This window comes from Jaminaea rosea, assembly GCF_003144245.1.
Source record: "Jaminaea rosea strain MCA 5214 unplaced genomic scaffold BDZ90scaffold_20, whole genome shotgun sequence".
Lineage (NCBI taxonomy): Eukaryota > Fungi > Basidiomycota > Exobasidiomycetes > Microstromatales > Jaminaea > Jaminaea rosea.
In genome coordinates this window covers 71468-87035 of record NW_020289994.1, presented here as the reverse complement: position 1 = coordinate 87035, position 15568 = coordinate 71468, and the positions used below count along the sequence as shown (strand labels likewise).

General features: G+C 60.2%; 9 protein-coding genes across 9 annotated transcripts; 4 read left to right on the top strand and 5 right to left on the bottom strand.

The window, feature by feature from the left end:
• Positions 1-173: 173 nt before the first annotated feature.
• BDZ90DRAFT_123141 (hypothetical protein) lies at positions 174-1014 on the bottom strand. The gene has a single exon (XM_025503304.1). It carries the CDS (start codon positions 862-864, stop codon positions 238-240), a length of 627 nt encoding a protein of 208 aa, XP_025359006.1. The 5' UTR covers positions 865-1014; the 3' UTR covers positions 174-237.
• A 172-nt stretch (positions 1015-1186) lies between these two features.
• On the top strand, positions 1187-2023 carry BDZ90DRAFT_256861 (hypothetical protein). Its single transcript, XM_025507901.1, has 2 exons — positions 1187-1297; positions 1376-2023. Exons 1-2 carry the CDS (start codon positions 1212-1214, stop codon positions 1770-1772), a joined length of 483 nt encoding a protein of 160 aa, XP_025359005.1. The 5' UTR covers positions 1187-1211; the 3' UTR covers positions 1773-2023.
• A 1046-nt stretch (positions 2024-3069) lies between these two features.
• Positions 3070-4793, bottom strand: BDZ90DRAFT_224896 (histone deacetylase; the record flags this gene model as incomplete). The annotated part of the gene is made up of 6 exons (XM_025504638.1): positions 3070-3306; positions 3388-3545; positions 3621-3886; positions 3967-4077; positions 4163-4325; positions 4424-4793. Coding segments are annotated over 6 exons (1305 nt in total), but the record flags the coding sequence as incomplete, so codon positions are not given.
• A 272-nt stretch (positions 4794-5065) lies between these two features.
• Positions 5066-6247, top strand: BDZ90DRAFT_263240 (hypothetical protein; the record flags this gene model as incomplete). The annotated part of the gene is made up of 3 exons (XM_025508586.1): positions 5066-5518; positions 5608-6056; positions 6130-6247. The coding sequence occupies 3 exons, from the start codon at positions 5066-5068 to the stop codon at positions 6245-6247; spliced, it is 1020 nt and encodes a 339-aa protein (XP_025359003.1).
• Positions 6248-6931: 684 nt separating this feature from the next.
• BDZ90DRAFT_224769 (Isy1-like splicing factor) lies at positions 6932-7483 on the bottom strand (the record flags this gene model as incomplete). The annotated part of the gene is made up of 2 exons (XM_025504633.1): positions 6932-7161; positions 7279-7483. Coding segments are annotated over 2 exons (435 nt in total), but the record flags the coding sequence as incomplete, so codon positions are not given.
• Positions 7484-7699: 216 nt separating this feature from the next.
• BDZ90DRAFT_247400 (hypothetical protein) lies at positions 7700-9348 on the top strand (the record flags this gene model as incomplete). The annotated part of the gene is made up of 2 exons (XM_025507594.1): positions 7700-8494; positions 8566-9348. The coding sequence occupies 2 exons, from the start codon at positions 7700-7702 to the stop codon at positions 9346-9348; spliced, it is 1578 nt and encodes a 525-aa protein (XP_025359001.1).
• A 318-nt stretch (positions 9349-9666) lies between these two features.
• Positions 9667-10260, bottom strand: BDZ90DRAFT_208603 (hypothetical protein; the record flags this gene model as incomplete). Its single annotated transcript, XM_025504015.1, has 1 exon — positions 9667-10260. A coding segment is annotated over one exon (594 nt), but the record flags the coding sequence as incomplete, so codon positions are not given.
• Positions 10261-10689: 429 nt separating this feature from the next.
• BDZ90DRAFT_234954 (GTP-binding nuclear protein GSP1/Ran) lies at positions 10690-12102 on the top strand. The gene is made up of 5 exons (XM_025507209.1): positions 10690-10976; positions 11067-11104; positions 11192-11228; positions 11313-11800; positions 11883-12102. Exons 1-5 carry the CDS (start codon positions 10940-10942, stop codon positions 11925-11927), a joined length of 645 nt encoding a protein of 214 aa, XP_025358999.1. The 5' UTR covers positions 10690-10939; the 3' UTR covers positions 11928-12102.
• Positions 12103-12169: 67 nt separating this feature from the next.
• On the bottom strand, positions 12170-14663 carry BDZ90DRAFT_122903 (hypothetical protein). The gene is made up of 3 exons (XM_025503302.1): positions 14256-14663; positions 12626-14180; positions 12170-12561 (listed from the first exon to the last, which is right to left on the bottom strand). The coding sequence occupies exons 1-3, from the start codon at positions 14302-14304 to the stop codon at positions 12213-12215; spliced, it is 1953 nt and encodes a 650-aa protein (XP_025358998.1). The 5' UTR covers positions 14305-14663; the 3' UTR covers positions 12170-12212.
• Between the last annotated feature and the right edge of the window lie 905 nt (positions 14664-15568).

The following is a 15568-nucleotide window of genomic DNA, read 5'->3' as shown; positions in this document are numbered from 1 at the left end:
CACTTTGAATCGACGGGATTCACAAGCTAAATGAGCCGCTTCTTGACCACGTAGCCATAGCCATTGAATGATTCGATCAGTCTTTCGGGCCTATGTCCAGTCTTGACGATCGGTCTGCGCATTAGAAGAGCTACGAGTCTCCGACACAGTGCTGGCCGCGAGAGGAACGGGTGTGCGCATGAGCTGAGGAGCATCTGACATTCCATCATGAGGCTGAGCACTCACCGAGAGGGCGTGTCAGTCTGCGCAGGCACGACAAATGGGTGGCGTGGGCCAAGCGCCTTGTGCGAAGGTGATGAGGCGAAGAGCGACGACGGAGTAGGACGCTGGTGGAGGGCGCGAGGGGAGAGAAGTGGTGGGTACGGGCTGTGCCGCTGAAGGGTATGGCGATAAGGAGGGAGAGAAAATGGGAGACGGAGTAGGAGGAGTGGTGAGGGTGACGGAGGCGATGAGGGGAGTGATGGATAGATTGGAAAGATGCTGAGCACGGCGACGCGAGAGCAATAGGGCGCGACGAGGGGGCTGCCAGCCCACGCTGCCTCGCACAGGGAAGATGAGGTCCGCACTCTCGTGCCTGACATTGACGAGAAAGGTAGAAGCTGACCCCCTATCGTCGAGCAGCGAGCAGGCACCGAGGTGCGGCTCGCTATGGCCACCATGACCAATGATCCGCCCTGGACCGATGATGCGAGCGAGTGCAGCGGCAGGCGGACGGATGAGAGCAGGGCGCTCCCTCGCTTGTCGCGACCATCGACGGGCGGTCTTCGCAGCAACAAAGACGATGGGAGCTACTACGACTCGACCTTGTCGGTGGAGCTCAAGCGATCTTTCAATGATGGCCAGTGACAACCTCTGTGACCCCATCCGGTTACACAGAGCTGCGCGAACGCACTACGTCGTCACGAAATGGATGGCGAGGGCACAGGGTAGAGTGAACAGAAGACGAGGGAGCGAAGAGACTGGCACGAGGCTGCTGAATCATTGATGCTTGTCGATCATTGTTGAGATGGCGCTTCCCACTTACGCGTCTCGACAAGGCCAGTTCCCCCCGTATCGGTCCTCACTTCTCTGAGCGCGGCCACCGGTTGGAGAGGATGACTAAGCGTGCCCGGCTAGACGAGAGCCCGACTCCACCCATCCCACCCTCCAGTTCCCGCTTTCCGTTCCATCTGTCCTTGCCACCACACGCCATCATAATCACCCCCACAAGCATGACCGCTCTTCGTCACTCTGTCGTCTCATCGATGCGCGCAGCCGCACCTCGACGTGTCCCTCATCCCTTCGCTGCTAGCCTTCTGTGAGCTTGCTCCATCCCATCAGCCATTGAGGAGAATGTATGCTAATATCAATATCGTCATCCCCTCCTCGTCATCAGGTCGCGCGCCTACTCCTCCGGCTCCTCCTCGTCAAGCAGCGGCAGCAACAACAGCGCTCCCAGCAAATCGTCCAAGTCCCCTTCTCTAAACGCAAGCAACATCCAACCCCCACCCACATCCAAGTTCAACCGTCCCTCCCCCCCCACCCTCCCTGCAGCCGAGCAAGCAGAATTCAACCGCCTAGTCGCTGCTCGCTCTGGTCAGCTCCAATTCAATCGCCCTGCACCCACCGAATCCGACAAAGAGGGAGAGCTCCACCCCAATGCTAGGCGATTGCCCACGCCGGACTTTGAAGGGGACACTAACCCGGAGACGGGCGAGGTTGGAGGCCCAAAGAAGGATCCACTGATTTGGAGGGGAGAGTATACGTATAATGGGAGGGCGACGGATTTCTAGCTGCGCTCACTTGTAGACGAAGGAGCAGCCAGGCAGGCAGGCAGGCAGGCAGGATGGGGTGCGACGAATACCAATACAATTGCATTTGCTTCAAGCTTGAAAATCAGGAGGAAGGAAGACTGCAACGGGGCACAGGGCATCACGAGGCCATCTCCACATCCCCTACCGCCGTGCCATTGGCATTCCTCCCCGCATCCTCACTCCCACCACCTTCGCCTCTACGTCCCCGCTCAAGCTCCCTCTCCCTCTCCGCCTGCTCGCTCAGGTCACCGCCGCCCACAATGGCCGCTGCAACGACCGCTTCGGGTGGGACGTTTTCGCTCTGTGGTGGCTGCTGCTGCTGCTGCTCTGCTGAGGTGGAAACGAGGGGCTTCTCCGGCGAGGACGAGGATGTCGAGGCGTCGCCGTTCGGTTGAGAAGGCAACGCTCTGGAGGCGCCGTTGCTCTTGATGGTCGGAGTCGCTGAGCTCCACCTCTCAAAGGGGCTCGCCTGATCGAAGAAGGAGCGTCTTGGCCTGCCCACCTTCGTCAACCTTGGCGGAGGTGCGCGCAACCGGCCTCCATCCAATCGCCTTCTCCTCCTGCGTCGACCTCCAACGTAGCTGCCGTCATCCTCCACGTCGCTAGAGTCCGACTCGTCGTCCATGTCTTCGTCCGCTGACGTGCTCCCCTCATCATCAGCGCTGTCCGCCTCCGAGTGGTCCTCGTCGTCGTCCATGTCCATCGGCCCGCGCCTGCGTCCATTCGCACGTCCATTCGCCCTCGCTCGATAGCTCGACGACCTTGCTGCCGAACTGAGGATGCGTCGCAGCGCCTCGGGAGGGGGAGGGTTGTACCCGCTCCCCGCGAGCACGGAGGGTGCCGTCGGGCGGGGTCGAGCCACATTGCTGTACCAAGGAGTCGTGGTCCCACTACTGGAACCCGCCGTAGCAGCAGCTGTAGCGCTCGCAGCGATGTCCTCTGAAAGCAGAGAGCGATGCAAAGCCCCACTCCTCGAGTCCAAGCGAGAATTGCCCGATGAGAGGAGTCTGTGGAGGCGATCACGTTGTGACGACGTGCCTACAGTTGGTGGACCGTGATGCCTATGGTGGTGGTGGTGATGGCCGTCTTCGGCTTCAGAATCGTCACTCTCACTGACGGGCGTCTCGATGCGACGCTTGATCTCTGCCCGCTCCAGACTCTTGGCGATGCGTTTCTCGAGCTCGCCGAGCTTGCCTCCCTCGCCCTCCTCTTCATCGTCCTCATCCGCTCGCATCCAGGTCGGTTCCACTCTGCCGCTCGCCCCTGCGCGCCTCTCCTCTTCGTCCTCATCCGCGCTCATCCCGCCCTCGGCGTGAGCATTGATAGCCTGCCCAGGTGTCGGCTGCATCTGCACGCTCGGAGCAAAGGGCAGAGTCCGCAGATTGTCGATTAGGCGCGAGCGAAGTCCCTCTAGGTATGCTTCGGTGTTGAGGTTCTCCATGCTGGTCGGACGCACGTCCAGCTTGTACTCCGGGCCGAACCATTGCATGTATTCGTTAAAGGGCAGGTCCTCCTGCGGCGGGCGAGCGAGCGAGCGAGGGAGCAAGTGAGCAAGTGAGCAAGAGGACCGAGGGCGACGCTACGCCGTACTTACATCAGGCTCTCGTCCTAGGAGAAGGGCAGTCTCGTACGTCCATGTGCGAGCAACATTGCGAACCGTGTACCCTCCGCCGCCCACGCACATGAGGGGGACGTTGAATGACTGAAGGAAGGAGACGCACGCTGCGTGGCCGCGCATCGACAGATTAAAGCCTGGAGGCGTGGGCGAGCGCAGACTCTGTCAGTCCTGTGCACACGCTACTCTGCTTGTTCCCCACACGAACTTACATCCCAGCTTGTCCCCCGCGAGCGAATCAGCACCACACTGCAGCACGACTGCGCCCGGTCTATACCACTCCATGATTCTCCTGATCACCGGCTCGAACAGTAAGCGATGATACGCATCGTCCCCCACTCCATCTCTAAGGGGTACATTGACTGCGTACCCCTTGCCCTCGCCTATCCCAACATCTCGGACGTCCCCGGTGCCGGGGAAGAAGTCGCCGAACTTGTGGAATGAGACGGAGAGGACGCGATTCGTGGAGTAGAAGGCTCTGCGCGGCGTGCGGGATGGGATAGTCGGGTATTGTTAGAGGAGCTTGAGCGTGGGAGCGTGGAGCTGGGCTAGACTCACTCTTCCACCCCGTCACCATGATGGATGTCCACGTCTATGTAGAGGACGCGTGGGTGGACGCGAAGCAGCTCGAGGATGCCGAGGACGATATCGTTGGTATAGCAGAATCCCCTGCGAGTGCGGCGCGGTCCCATTGATCAGCATCCCGCCCCTCGCTCAGCAGCGTCATCATCGCAGCGTCCTGGCGCATACTCACGAAGCCTCCCTCTTCTTGGCGTGATGCAATCCCCCGGCCCAGTTGACTGCCACGTCTGCCGCGCCCGAGTTGAGCGATGAAGCAGCACTGATTGATCCGCCGGAAGAGAGGGAGCAGAACTGGAAGACCGAGGGAAAGGGGGGACAATCCTCGCCGACCAGGACTGCGTGCGCGAGCGTACGTGGGGGGGAGCATTCCGGCGTCAGCATGCTGTCGCACTGCCCTGCCCGCGAGCTACGGCTGCTTCATCGCCGCACTCACACCTCGAACCCTGCCCAGTCAATGCCTGACCATTCTCCGGGTTGACCCTCTCGAGGAAATCGACGTACTCATCCGAGTGAAACCTGGTCATATCGACCTTGTCCGCCTCCTTTGGCTCTCTCATGACCATGCACTTGTCCAGACCATACGCCGTGACGAGGGAGTGTGTCATTCGCATCCTATACGGCTTCATCGGGTGGCCGTAGCCGTAAGAGAAGGAGCCAATAAGTGGGGAGTGGTAGTAGTGGACGCGCTTGGAGCTGTAGTGCGAGGAAGTGATGGGGGCCAAGACATCTGGGTCTGCTTCTGCTTGTTGGTTGAGACTGAGATGCCGTCGGGAGGAGGGTCCAGGCTCGTCGTCGGACGACATGTCCGAGGGGTGTGGGGTGGACATGATGGGCGAGCTTGTGAGTGATGGAGGTGGTAGCGAAGGGAGGCTGCATTCATTCGCTCATTCGCTCGCTGCCCCTCCATCCAAGGCTCCCTCGTCGCGGTCTGTTTCCGGCGTCGGGGGGGCCAACCACGTGGTAGGCGGACTGGCTTGTGCGTGAGCCAGAGAGCCAGACGGGGGCGCGTGGCACTCAGCCTCGCCTCTGGTTCCTTCCACTCCAACACCATCACAACTTCCACAACGACGCCGCAATGTCCCTCCCATTGACGGCTACCCTCTTCTACAAATCCGCCTACCCAGGCGTAATATCCGCCTTCTCCTCGCTGCCCCGTCCGCAACCCCTCGATGTAGCCTACTGCGCTCGTGCTCACTTGGCCCTCACGCCTCCTTCCATCTCTTCGGCCCTCTCCCTCGTCCAGCAGCACAGCGACTCGCTCGGTCCCACATCCTCCAAGGCATTGCAAGCATTCGCGCGTGTGGTTGAGGCAACCTCAGCTGCTGCTGGTGGAGATGGAGAAGAGGTAGACTTGAGCACTCAAGTGTCGGCACTCGCGGATCTGCATGCCGAGGGGGAGGAGAGGGAGCATTACGATGGCGAGATGGAGCTGCTCGAGTGTCTGTTGGCGACGACACAGTGGCTTGATCAGGATCCATTAGGGGCATTGGAGACGTTGAAGATGGGGACATGCACGCAGAGGAACTTGGTGAGCAGACACAGGCGTTAAAAGGTTTGGCTCAGTCGCTGTCCCGCTGACTTTGTCGTGTCTTCATTGCGGCCTTCGCACGCGCGCAGGGCTCCCTCTCCCTCGGAATTCACCTCCTCCTCCTGAACCATCGCCTCGATCTTGCCACAAAAGAGTATGAAGCTGCTCGCTCATGGGCAGACGACTCCCTCGTCATTCAGCTAATCGAGGCATCCCTCGGCCTCTACTCTGGCGGCCGTGCGGCCCAACAAGCCTACTACGTGTACGACGAGTTCGCTAGCCCCTCGGCCACGTCGGAAGATGGCAAGCAGGGTAGGGCGGCAGCTATGAAGCTGGGAAGGGGGGTGGCTTTGATGAAGCGCGGGGAGTGGGGCAAGGCTGAGGAGGGATTGAGGGAGGCGGGGACTGGCTTGCAGCAGGCTGGGGATGGACAGGGAACAGGGCCCATCGAGAGGGATATCCAGGCGAATCTGGCCGTGGCGGCGTTGCATCTCAACCCGGCGTCCAAGTTGGAGAATGCCGGGCAGGAGCACCTCGAGTGGGTACGAGAAGCGACGATGACGATGATGCATTCACGATGCTGACCTGCATTTCCCTTCGCCCGCGTACAGCCGTCTCGCGACCCCCGCACCCCCACACCAGCTGCACACCTCCCTCGCAGAGATGAGCCGACGATTCGACGGTCTCGTTGCAAGCCGAGCAGTCGTAGCAGCGAGTGGCGACGCCTAGACGGACGGTTGAAAGCGCTCAATGGATACTATTAATACATTGCGAAGAGGTGCGCACTCATGACTGCTACTTTGCCTTCTCGCCACCGCCTACGCTATACTCTTCGCGCAGCATCCTCTTCCTCTCCCGCAGGATGAAGGCTTCTGTTGCGGCTCGATCTGGTACGACCGGGGTGGAGAGTTGCGCGGGGTCTAGGGCGGGAAGGAGTTGAGCGAGGATGGAGTTGCTGCCGTCTTCTTGAGCATCGCGATCTCCCTTTGCCTTCTTTGCTGCTCGTGTCGAAGTGGATGTGGACTTGCGCTTCTTGTCGTCGCTATGATCCGCTGCTGCCTCGTCTTGATTTTCTTCCATCTCCACGTCCCCCTGCGCTGTTGCAGTTTGGCGCGCCATGACTTCTCGTACGTTCGTCGCCCTCCTCCTGGGCAGGTCCGCCTCGACGCCGATCAGCTGGGCCACCTCGCCCGTCGATGAGCCCTCGCCGACCTCCAACTCTTCGCCTACATTGCGTAGCGCCTGCTCCCACCTCTGTCTCTCCCTCCTCTCCTCTTCTTCAAGCAGCGACTCGTGCCCATCCACCACATCCTCATCCTCGTCACCCCAGTAAGCCGGCGGCTGGCCAGCAAATCGTCTGTACTTCTCCCTAACTCCCCTCTCTTCTTCGCTTTGCTCCTCTTCCCTCCTCACACTGCGCTCCAACAACTCCTTGACACCAGGCAGGTCCTTTGCCCTTCCAAAGTACTTGTAGCCGCGCGTGCCCGGGATCTCACGACCGGCATCGTCGAGCTGAGAGGTGACGGAGCGTCTGTAGTTGGCGCCACCGAGTGCGACGAGCTGGTTTTCCCAGTGACGCTTCTCGCGCAAGAGCTTGTTGATCTCGTCGTTTAGATCACGGACTTCGTAGTCTGTCAGGCCGACTGGTGGGTGTGCGAGGGCGAGGCGCGAGGGCGAGGCAGAGGATCCAGGAGATCAGCATCCGTCTTCTGTTCTACAGTCCCTGGTCCTCTCGTGCGATAGCAGCGCGGACAACTCACAGTCCTGAATCTTGCCCACCTTCCTCCCAATCTCCCTCAAAACATCCCCACGCCATCTCTCGCACTCTCTCAAGTCCTTGACACTCGATGCCAACCTCGGGCGCTTTTGTCCTGCTTTGGGGCCTGTACGAATCCCCAGCTCGGCAGCTTGAGCTTCGCGAAAGCGGTACAGGAGGGATTGAGCCTTTTCTTGATTGCGGGCCATGTCTGCGAGATGAGGAAGGAAAGGGGAAGAGGAGAGGAGAGGCGAGGTCGAGTTGTGGATGGAGGGAGAGAGAGCATCGAGGGCGGACTGGCGGACGAGCGGGCCACGCGAGCCAGTCAGACCAGCTCGAGACGGAGAGCGGGAGTGGCATTCAGAGCCTCGCCAAAAAGTTCGACTTCAAGACCATCAAAGCGCGCATCAAGAAGATCAGTCAGGATGGCTTCGACCAGCTCAACAAGTCTCCCAGGCGTCGCCTTCGTCCATTTCCCAGACGCTCAGTACACTCAGCGTGCCGCCCTCCGTGCCGCTCAAGCTGCACTGGAGCCGCAAGGATGGCGAGTCGTGTCGCCTCAAGACGAGGAAGACGGTGACGCTTTGCGTACGGCGCCCAAGACGGAGGAAGAGGCCTCTGCGTGGATTGACCGAGTGATGGCAGGGCAACTCAAGACACACGATCACGTGAAGCGTATTGCCCTCTTCATGGATTACGATCTGATCCCCTGGGACTTGGTGCAAGGGCGCGGCTACATTGCTGCCTCCTCTACCTCTACCGCTTCCGAACCCTCTTTGACCTGCGTACCCGTCTCATCAAGCTCCTACTGCATCCGCAAATCCCTCATCCGCAAAAACTGGCTGCACAACTCCGTCCATGCCCACTCTGTCAAATCTTCCGCTTCTCCCTCCCCTCTCACCCTCCTGCCGCGCACATGGAGTATTGACCTCCAATTTGCCGACGATCTAGACGAGCTGCTCATCGATGAGCTCTACGATCTTGCGGAGCTCTTAGAGCAGGGCCAAGAAGAGAGAAGGAGGTGGTTCATCTTGAAAGCAGCAATGGCGGATCGAGGCATGGGGATCAGGATCTTTAGTAGCTTGGATGGGTTGAGGAGGATTCTAGAGGAGTTTGAGGAACAAGATGAAAGTGAGGACGAAGAGGAGGACGAGGCAGCAAAGTCGTCGTCGTCCTCATCAGCCGTTGCGCTTGGCCAGCTCAGGCATTTCGTCATTCAGGTGAGGCAGCAATGACTGCGCGGCCAGAAGAGTGCCGAGCTGACCCTTACCACTTTGATGCACCCCCGCAGGAATACATTTCCTCGCCTCTCCTCATCGCACCACCACCATCTACGTCGTCTGCAACCCCACCTCTTCGCAAATTCCACCTTCGCGCCTACGTCATCTGCGTAGGCGGACTGTCCGTCTACCTCTGCGACGAGATGTTGGCGCTCTTCGCGCCGAGGAAGTACAGCCTGCCACCGCACGATGACGACGACGACGATGCAGAACGGGACACGACTGGATGTGATATCGACACGCGGGTGCATCTGACGAACACTTGCCTTCACGCCCAAGAAGGAGACGAGGAGACAGGTCAAGGCAACGTGCACCTCCTTTCACGACTTTGTGACGAGGATGCAAGTTGCGTCTTGCCTCCCACTGCCTCGTGCTCCTCCTCATCATCGAGCACCCCACCTCCCCGCCCACTCACCTCTCCCGACCTCGCGCACATCCGACAGCTCGCTGCCACAACGATCGGCGCCGTCTTCTCATCGGCAGCTCGCGGCGCAGGTGCAACAGGGTGGCAGTGCTGGGATCAAGCGTGGGAGGTGTTCGGCGTCGATCTGCTCGTTGGGCGAGACGTAGAGGCCGCCGAGGGTAGTGACGCATGGAGGATGTGGCTGCTGGAGGTCAATGCTCAGCCAGACTTTGCTCAGAGTGGGGAGGAATTGCAGAGCGTCGTGGAGAAGGCGTTGAAGCGGGCTGTTGAGGTGGGAGTGTTGCGACGCGAGGACGAGGGCTGGAAAGTTGGGCAGTCGCGCGACGGGATCACTCTATGTCACTCGGAGAAGATGAGAGGTGCATGGTAAGCTGGGCCAGTAATTGCATTAGAACTTTACGTGGCTCCCACCCTTTGAGGCCTTGATCGTCGCTGGCCTCGTCGGCTTGCCATTCGCGGCGCCATCGTCGTGCTCCTCACCATCATCATCGTCGCTCTCTTCTCCCTCCCACCTGACTCGGCGTGTAGACTTGGGTCCCTTACCACCGGCCACACCGGTGTCTCCAGCCCCCTCGCCTGCGCCGCCCGTAAAGTCACCAAAGCCCATCCTAGTCGCCCTCGCACCAGCGCTGGCATCCTTGCCGACCAAGCCGCCGAAGCCTTGTTGCGCAGTAGAGGGCGGCGGCAGGCTGAAGGGTCTGTCCAGCAATGACCCGCAGAGGGCGAGCGTGTGGCCCCCACCACCGCCTACGTTGGCCAGGATGGTCAAGCCAATGACGACGAACTCAACATGACTGCCCAGCCTCTCGCCCGTCTCCTTGCGCTCCCAATACCCGGCCACACCCCCTGATCCGTCCACTTCTTCCTCATCATGCTCGCTGCGGTGCACCCAGTGCCACTCCTTGCCCATATGACTCGAGGGGATGCTAGCATTGAACGTCTCGTGCACCAGCACAGAGACATGACTGGGCGCCTCAAGGCTGATTGCACCTCTGAGCTTCATACCGACGCGCGGTCTCCAGACACAGCATTCCACTGCCACCTTTGATGTAGCGAATGCTCCATCTCCATCGATGAGCGCGCTTCCTCTGGCCCTGCTACCGGTTCTCTCCTCGTCCACGAGGAAGTACGACTGACCGTGTGACACGAGGACGCCATTGAGCGGGGGAACGAAGCGCATGACGAGGGAGTCGAGCTGTTCGCCTACTGCGATCGTGGGGTTGTGGGCGTGTATGGGGGGAATGGAGAGTGTGAGGATGGGGTATTGGATCTCGAAGGCTGAGCTGAGAGGCGCTGAGACCAGTGACGAAGAGGCCAGGTGCTTTGTGTGCTTCTTTGACTTTTTGCTGCGTGAAGATGATGAGCTGGGGGAGAGGGTTGAGCCAGCAGAGGAGGAGGACTCGCCGCCGCTAGACTCGGCATCGGAGAGGGCGGCCTCCTTCTCACGACGCTTCCTGCTGTGCTTCTTGACTTTGGATGACGAGGTAGACGCTGCGGACGAGGTTGAAGCTACGGATTCGTCTGCAGAGGATGCGCCGCCATCGGTTGCCTGCCTACGTTTGCGCTTCGAGACCGAAGACGAGTCGTGTGTTTTGGCCATGCCGTGTATGCTGCGCCGCCGATGCTGGTAATGCTAGGTGGTGGTGGTGCTGATGAGCCTCTCTGCCCACTCGTCCCACGTCTTGATCTCTTGTCCGCCTCACCTCTGCATCGAAATTGTCTCGCTCGCAAAAAGTTGAGCCGACGACTGGTCCACCCTGCCCTCTGTGGCCTGCCCGCTCGCGTGCCGCGTGGCCGCGCGAGGGATGAAATCGACGACGACAGACAACGAGCAACGGCGGCGATGGCGAGGCGAGAAACAGAGAGAGCAAGAGGGCGGCTCAAGGACGACGACGAGATCAACAGCTCGCAGTCCTTCCTTGTCCACCACCACCACATCTCAACCAACTACACAGCACATCATGGCCACTGAGATCCCTACTTTCAAGCTCGTCCTTGGTGTGTAGAGCGCGGATGCAAGGATCTCGACTGGGTCAGGTGGGAGCAAAAGCAGCTGACGTGACTTCCTTCCCCTCTGGATCCGCGCAGTCGGCGATGGTGGTACCGGTAAGACGACCTTCGTCAAGGTGAGTTGGCGACGGTAGCAATCCAGTAGCGTGAGAACATGTCATGCTCATCGACTACTCCCTCTCCTCCCCTCGCAACGCTCACAGCGTCACATGACCGGCGAGTTCGAGAAGAAGTACATCGGTGAGTAGCTGCAGTGGCGGCGAAGTAGCTGCGCATTGCCCACTGACATTCATTCTCACCTTTTTCCTCCCTGCCCTCCCGCAGCCACCCTCGGTGTCGAAGTCCACCCGCTCGAGTTCCACACCAACTTCGGCAAGATCATCTTCAGCGTCTGGGACACTGCCGGCCAAGAGAAGTTCGGTGGTCTTCGTGACGGCTACTACATCGGCGGTCAATGCGGTATCATCATGTTCGACGTCACCTCGCGCATCACCTATAAGAACGTGCCCAACTGGCACCGCGACCTCGAGCGTGTCTGTGAGAACATCCCTATCGTCCTCTGCGGTAACAAGGTCGATGTAAAGGAGCGCAAGGTCAAGACGGGAGCCGTCACTTTCCACAGGAAGAAGAACCTCCAGTACTTTGAGCTCAGCGCAAAGAGCAACTACAACTTCGAGAAGCCCTTCCTCTGGCTCGCACGCAAGCTCGTCGGTAACCCGTCCCTCGACTTTGTCGCTGCGCCTGCCCTTGCGCCGCCGGAGGTCCAGGTCGATGCTCAGCTTATGGAGCAGTACAACAAGGAGCTCGAGGCTGTACGTACCCTGGCGAGAAGGACGCCAGACTGTCGTTGCGCGCTCATGCTGACCCTGTTTCACCTATCCCGCTTCGCACCAGGCCGCCGCTGCCCCCCTCCCGGACGAGGACGACGCCGACCTCTAAGCAGCAGCAGCAGCAGCAGCACCCGCAGCAGCGCATGTTGCAAGTTCCTCGTAGTCTCCATACCAACACCGCCATTTCCATCATCAACTCAACCCTGTACCTCTCGCCTCGACACGCTTGTCTTTTTCCCCCACACCCACCCTTTCTCTGCTTGCAATAAACGGTCCACCTTCAGCGGTCCTCTTTCTCTCATACAATGATCATGCAGTGTATCCACGGTGAAAGGCAAAGCTGGCCAAATGGTCGAGCTTCCGGATGTGATTGCTCGATGGTTCTTCGCTCATCTCACCGCGCTCGCACCACTGACCAGGCCACGCGCTTGACCGAGCGAAGCGGAGAGCTGAGAGGCAAGGCTAATTGTCCATTTGATATACGATAAGCTCGTACGTACGGTAGCGATGTGGGAGGCGAAAGATGGAGGGCGGGCGAAACAGGGAAACGCAAGAGCTGACCTGCCACCGCAGAGGCCAGGTGAGGTGCAAAGAGAGTGGTGTTATCTACAATGAGAGAATTCGAAGGGAGAGCGGGTAGTGACGATGTATTTGGAACGAATGAAGGAGTGTGTGAGGTGAGACGTGGGGAGTCGGGGTAGGCTTTGTTTACGGGTGGGAGCATCAGAGCGTTCAAAGCCATGCTTCCCGCCGCTTTAGGAGACCATCGTCGCCGCACTCTGCGGCGGTGGCTGCTGCTCCTGCTGCTGCTGTATCGCCTCTGTGCTAGGCGCATTGATGCCCAAAGGCTCATCATTCGACTCCAACCCTTCCTTTGCCCCTACCTTCTCCACCGGTGGGACCCCTCCTCCACTCGGCGCCCACTCCTCATGCTGCGACGTCTTCGTCGTGGAAGACGACATGCTCTCGTGCGTACGATGATGTTCGTTCGTCGATTGCGAGCCACCGGACCTCGAGCCCGAGCCAGAGCCGGAGCCAGAGGCAGAAGCCGCCGCAGAGGGTGAGCCGGCCGATCCCGAGCCAGAACGAGAGGCAACCTCATCGCGGGATGCGGTTGCGTGATGCTGGGTAGAGGGCTGCTGCTGCTGCTGCTGCTGCTCTTTGGAGGGTGGCTGAGGTGGGTAGGCGGCGGCTGAAGAGGAACCGAAGGCGCCTAAGATTGGGGAGCTGTTGGCTGTAGTGCTGTTATAGTTGGAGTGCGGAGTCCCCTGACGCAACGGTGGGGCGAAGCCGCTGCTGCTGTTAATGCTTGCCCCGCCTGCGTGGCTGGTAGTACGCGGCCTATTCATGATCGATCCCGCCGCAGACCCTGCGCCTACATCGCTCGCCGAAGGGCTTCCTCTGCGCTCCACACCGGCAGCCCGACCTAACGGTCCTTCTTGAAGATAGCGATGTAGCTGATGCGCGCCGATGCTCCCGCTTACACTTCCAGGAGATAGGCTACGTTGAGGCTGTTGGCCACCTTCCTGCTGAGCAGCTGCGGCAGCCGCCTCGTTCCAGCTGTAGTTGCCCTCGCCAAAAGCCTCCTCCCCGAGCCCAATGCCCGACTGCTTGGAGAAGGCGAGCGTTCTCTGATCCTTCGCTGTAGCCATTCCGCCTAGGCCAATGCCCAGGGGCTGCGGTGGCACAATCTGGATCGCATCTCGATTGGAAGGCAGGTGCGGCAAGTAGCTATCGCGCTTTGAAGGTCCGGCACCACCTCCTCCGCCTCCGTAAGTGGAGGATCCACTACTCCCAAACAGCTGTGAATTCCGCCTCGCACTACTGTTGAGATAGTCCGTACTGCCTGCATAGCTCCGTCTGAGGGTCATAGTTGAGGACGAAGAGCTCATCGTCCGTGGACGCGCGGATGGCCCACCAGCGTCTGAGACGGCGTCGGGCGAAGCGACGCGCTGCGGCATCGCCACTACGCCCAGCTCGGCGAGAGAGCCCTGTTCTCCTGGGTAGCCATACGGTGATGTGGTGTGCGGAGAAGCATCCTGGCTGCTGCCACCGCCGCCGCCGCCGCCGCCAGGAGAAAGTGGCGAGCTGAGCCCTGCGAGACTCTGCGCTCGTGAGTGGCGACCATAAGATGAGGATCCTTCCTTGCCGTCAAAATGGGACGAAAGGGCCCCGCCGTAGATGCTGCCGGGCCTCTCCATAGCAAAGGAGCTCTTACTCGCACTACCCGCCCTCCACGTCGAGCCATACTCTGGTGTGCCAGGCGAAGCGGCCAATGAGCCTGCCCCTGCGCCCGCAAATCCATAGCTACCTGCATTCGTCCCGTATGTGCTCCCCAGCGGCTGTCGGATGGGTGGCAGTTCTTCGTCGCTAGGCGAGTTGCGGTGGCGATGCCATTTTGCGTAGCCTCGATAACCAAAGTAGGCGACAGCCATGCCTACGAAGATGCAGGCCACGATGATGCCCGCCGTCGCCGGTTGGCCCATGGCGGCTGCGAGTGGCGGACCGCCGGGACGACGACGACGACTACGACGATGGCTGCGAGGATGGGGCGATGTGGGCTGCCCGCTTTCTTTTTGAGAATCGAAGCCAAGTCTCTACCCTTCCAACGAAACTGGATGCGCTGGATGGTGGCGATACGCTATGCTGCAGGAAGGATAGGAGGATGGGGGGAGGAGGACGGAAGATGGAGAAGCGATTTTGCTCGCTGCGCCGCGTTTGGTGAGATCGGAGGAAATGACCGTCTCTGTCTTGCGCAAGCTCTGCACCTGCTCCGCCCTTCGATCTGCCAGGGCAAACGCAGCAACGGCGACGACGACAGACTAGACAGACAGACGACGAAACGAGGCTGGCTCCCCCGCCGCTACGCCAGGCTTGGATGATCCTTCTGCGTTCTGCGCCGTGCGCCGACCGATTTCGATGAGAGAGCAGCGAGCAGGATTTCGTCACCTTTGCCTTCACTGCTCCTGCTGCTGCTGCCGCTGCTGCTTCGGCCAAGACCAAGAAGACTAGGCTAAGGCGGGCTGAGTGAGACTCGTCGAGCGTCGAGCGTCGAGCGCCGAGCGTCTTTGGCTGCTTGCTTGCCTGGTGCTGCACGACCGGAGCCACGAGCGAGAGACAGTCGAGCGGGGATCAACGACGAGCATCGGCATCGTCTTTCCTTGACTTTTTGCCTCAGCCCGCCCGTCCGTCCAGCCAGCTCGCATGCCTACGCCCGCGCCGCCCTCTCTTCTCGTTGAATGGCTGGGTCAGCGGCAGCGGCAGCGGGTGCGGGTGCCCGGGCGAGGCAGAGGCGATGGGAAGAGATGGAGCAGCTTCAGGTACGAAATCATGGGCGGCGGCGGCGAGCTTATGAGCGACCGAGCGAGAACGAGGGGGAGGGGAGCGAGCGTGAAGAAGGACCGGGGAGCGAGAAGAAGTCGTTCAAAAGGCTCGTGCTACGCATCGTGCTATGGATCACATTGAGGAGGACGTTGAACCAACAATAGACGGCTGTTCATGCTACGAAGGCGAGCGAGCAGGGCAGGCTGACTTGGTCGCTCTCTCGCTCCTGCGCTCACTCACTCTCTTGGCTTGGCGTGACGAAGACGATCAGTGAGCGGTGTGGGACAACGCCGTGGCGCAGCGGTGTGCTATGTCTTGGTCCCAACGACATCAGACCTGATTGTCGTCTTGACCAGTCGATCCAATCTTAGATTTGGGATGCCCCTCTCGCATGGCCATGGCTCTTGCTCTTACTCCCTCTCTCCC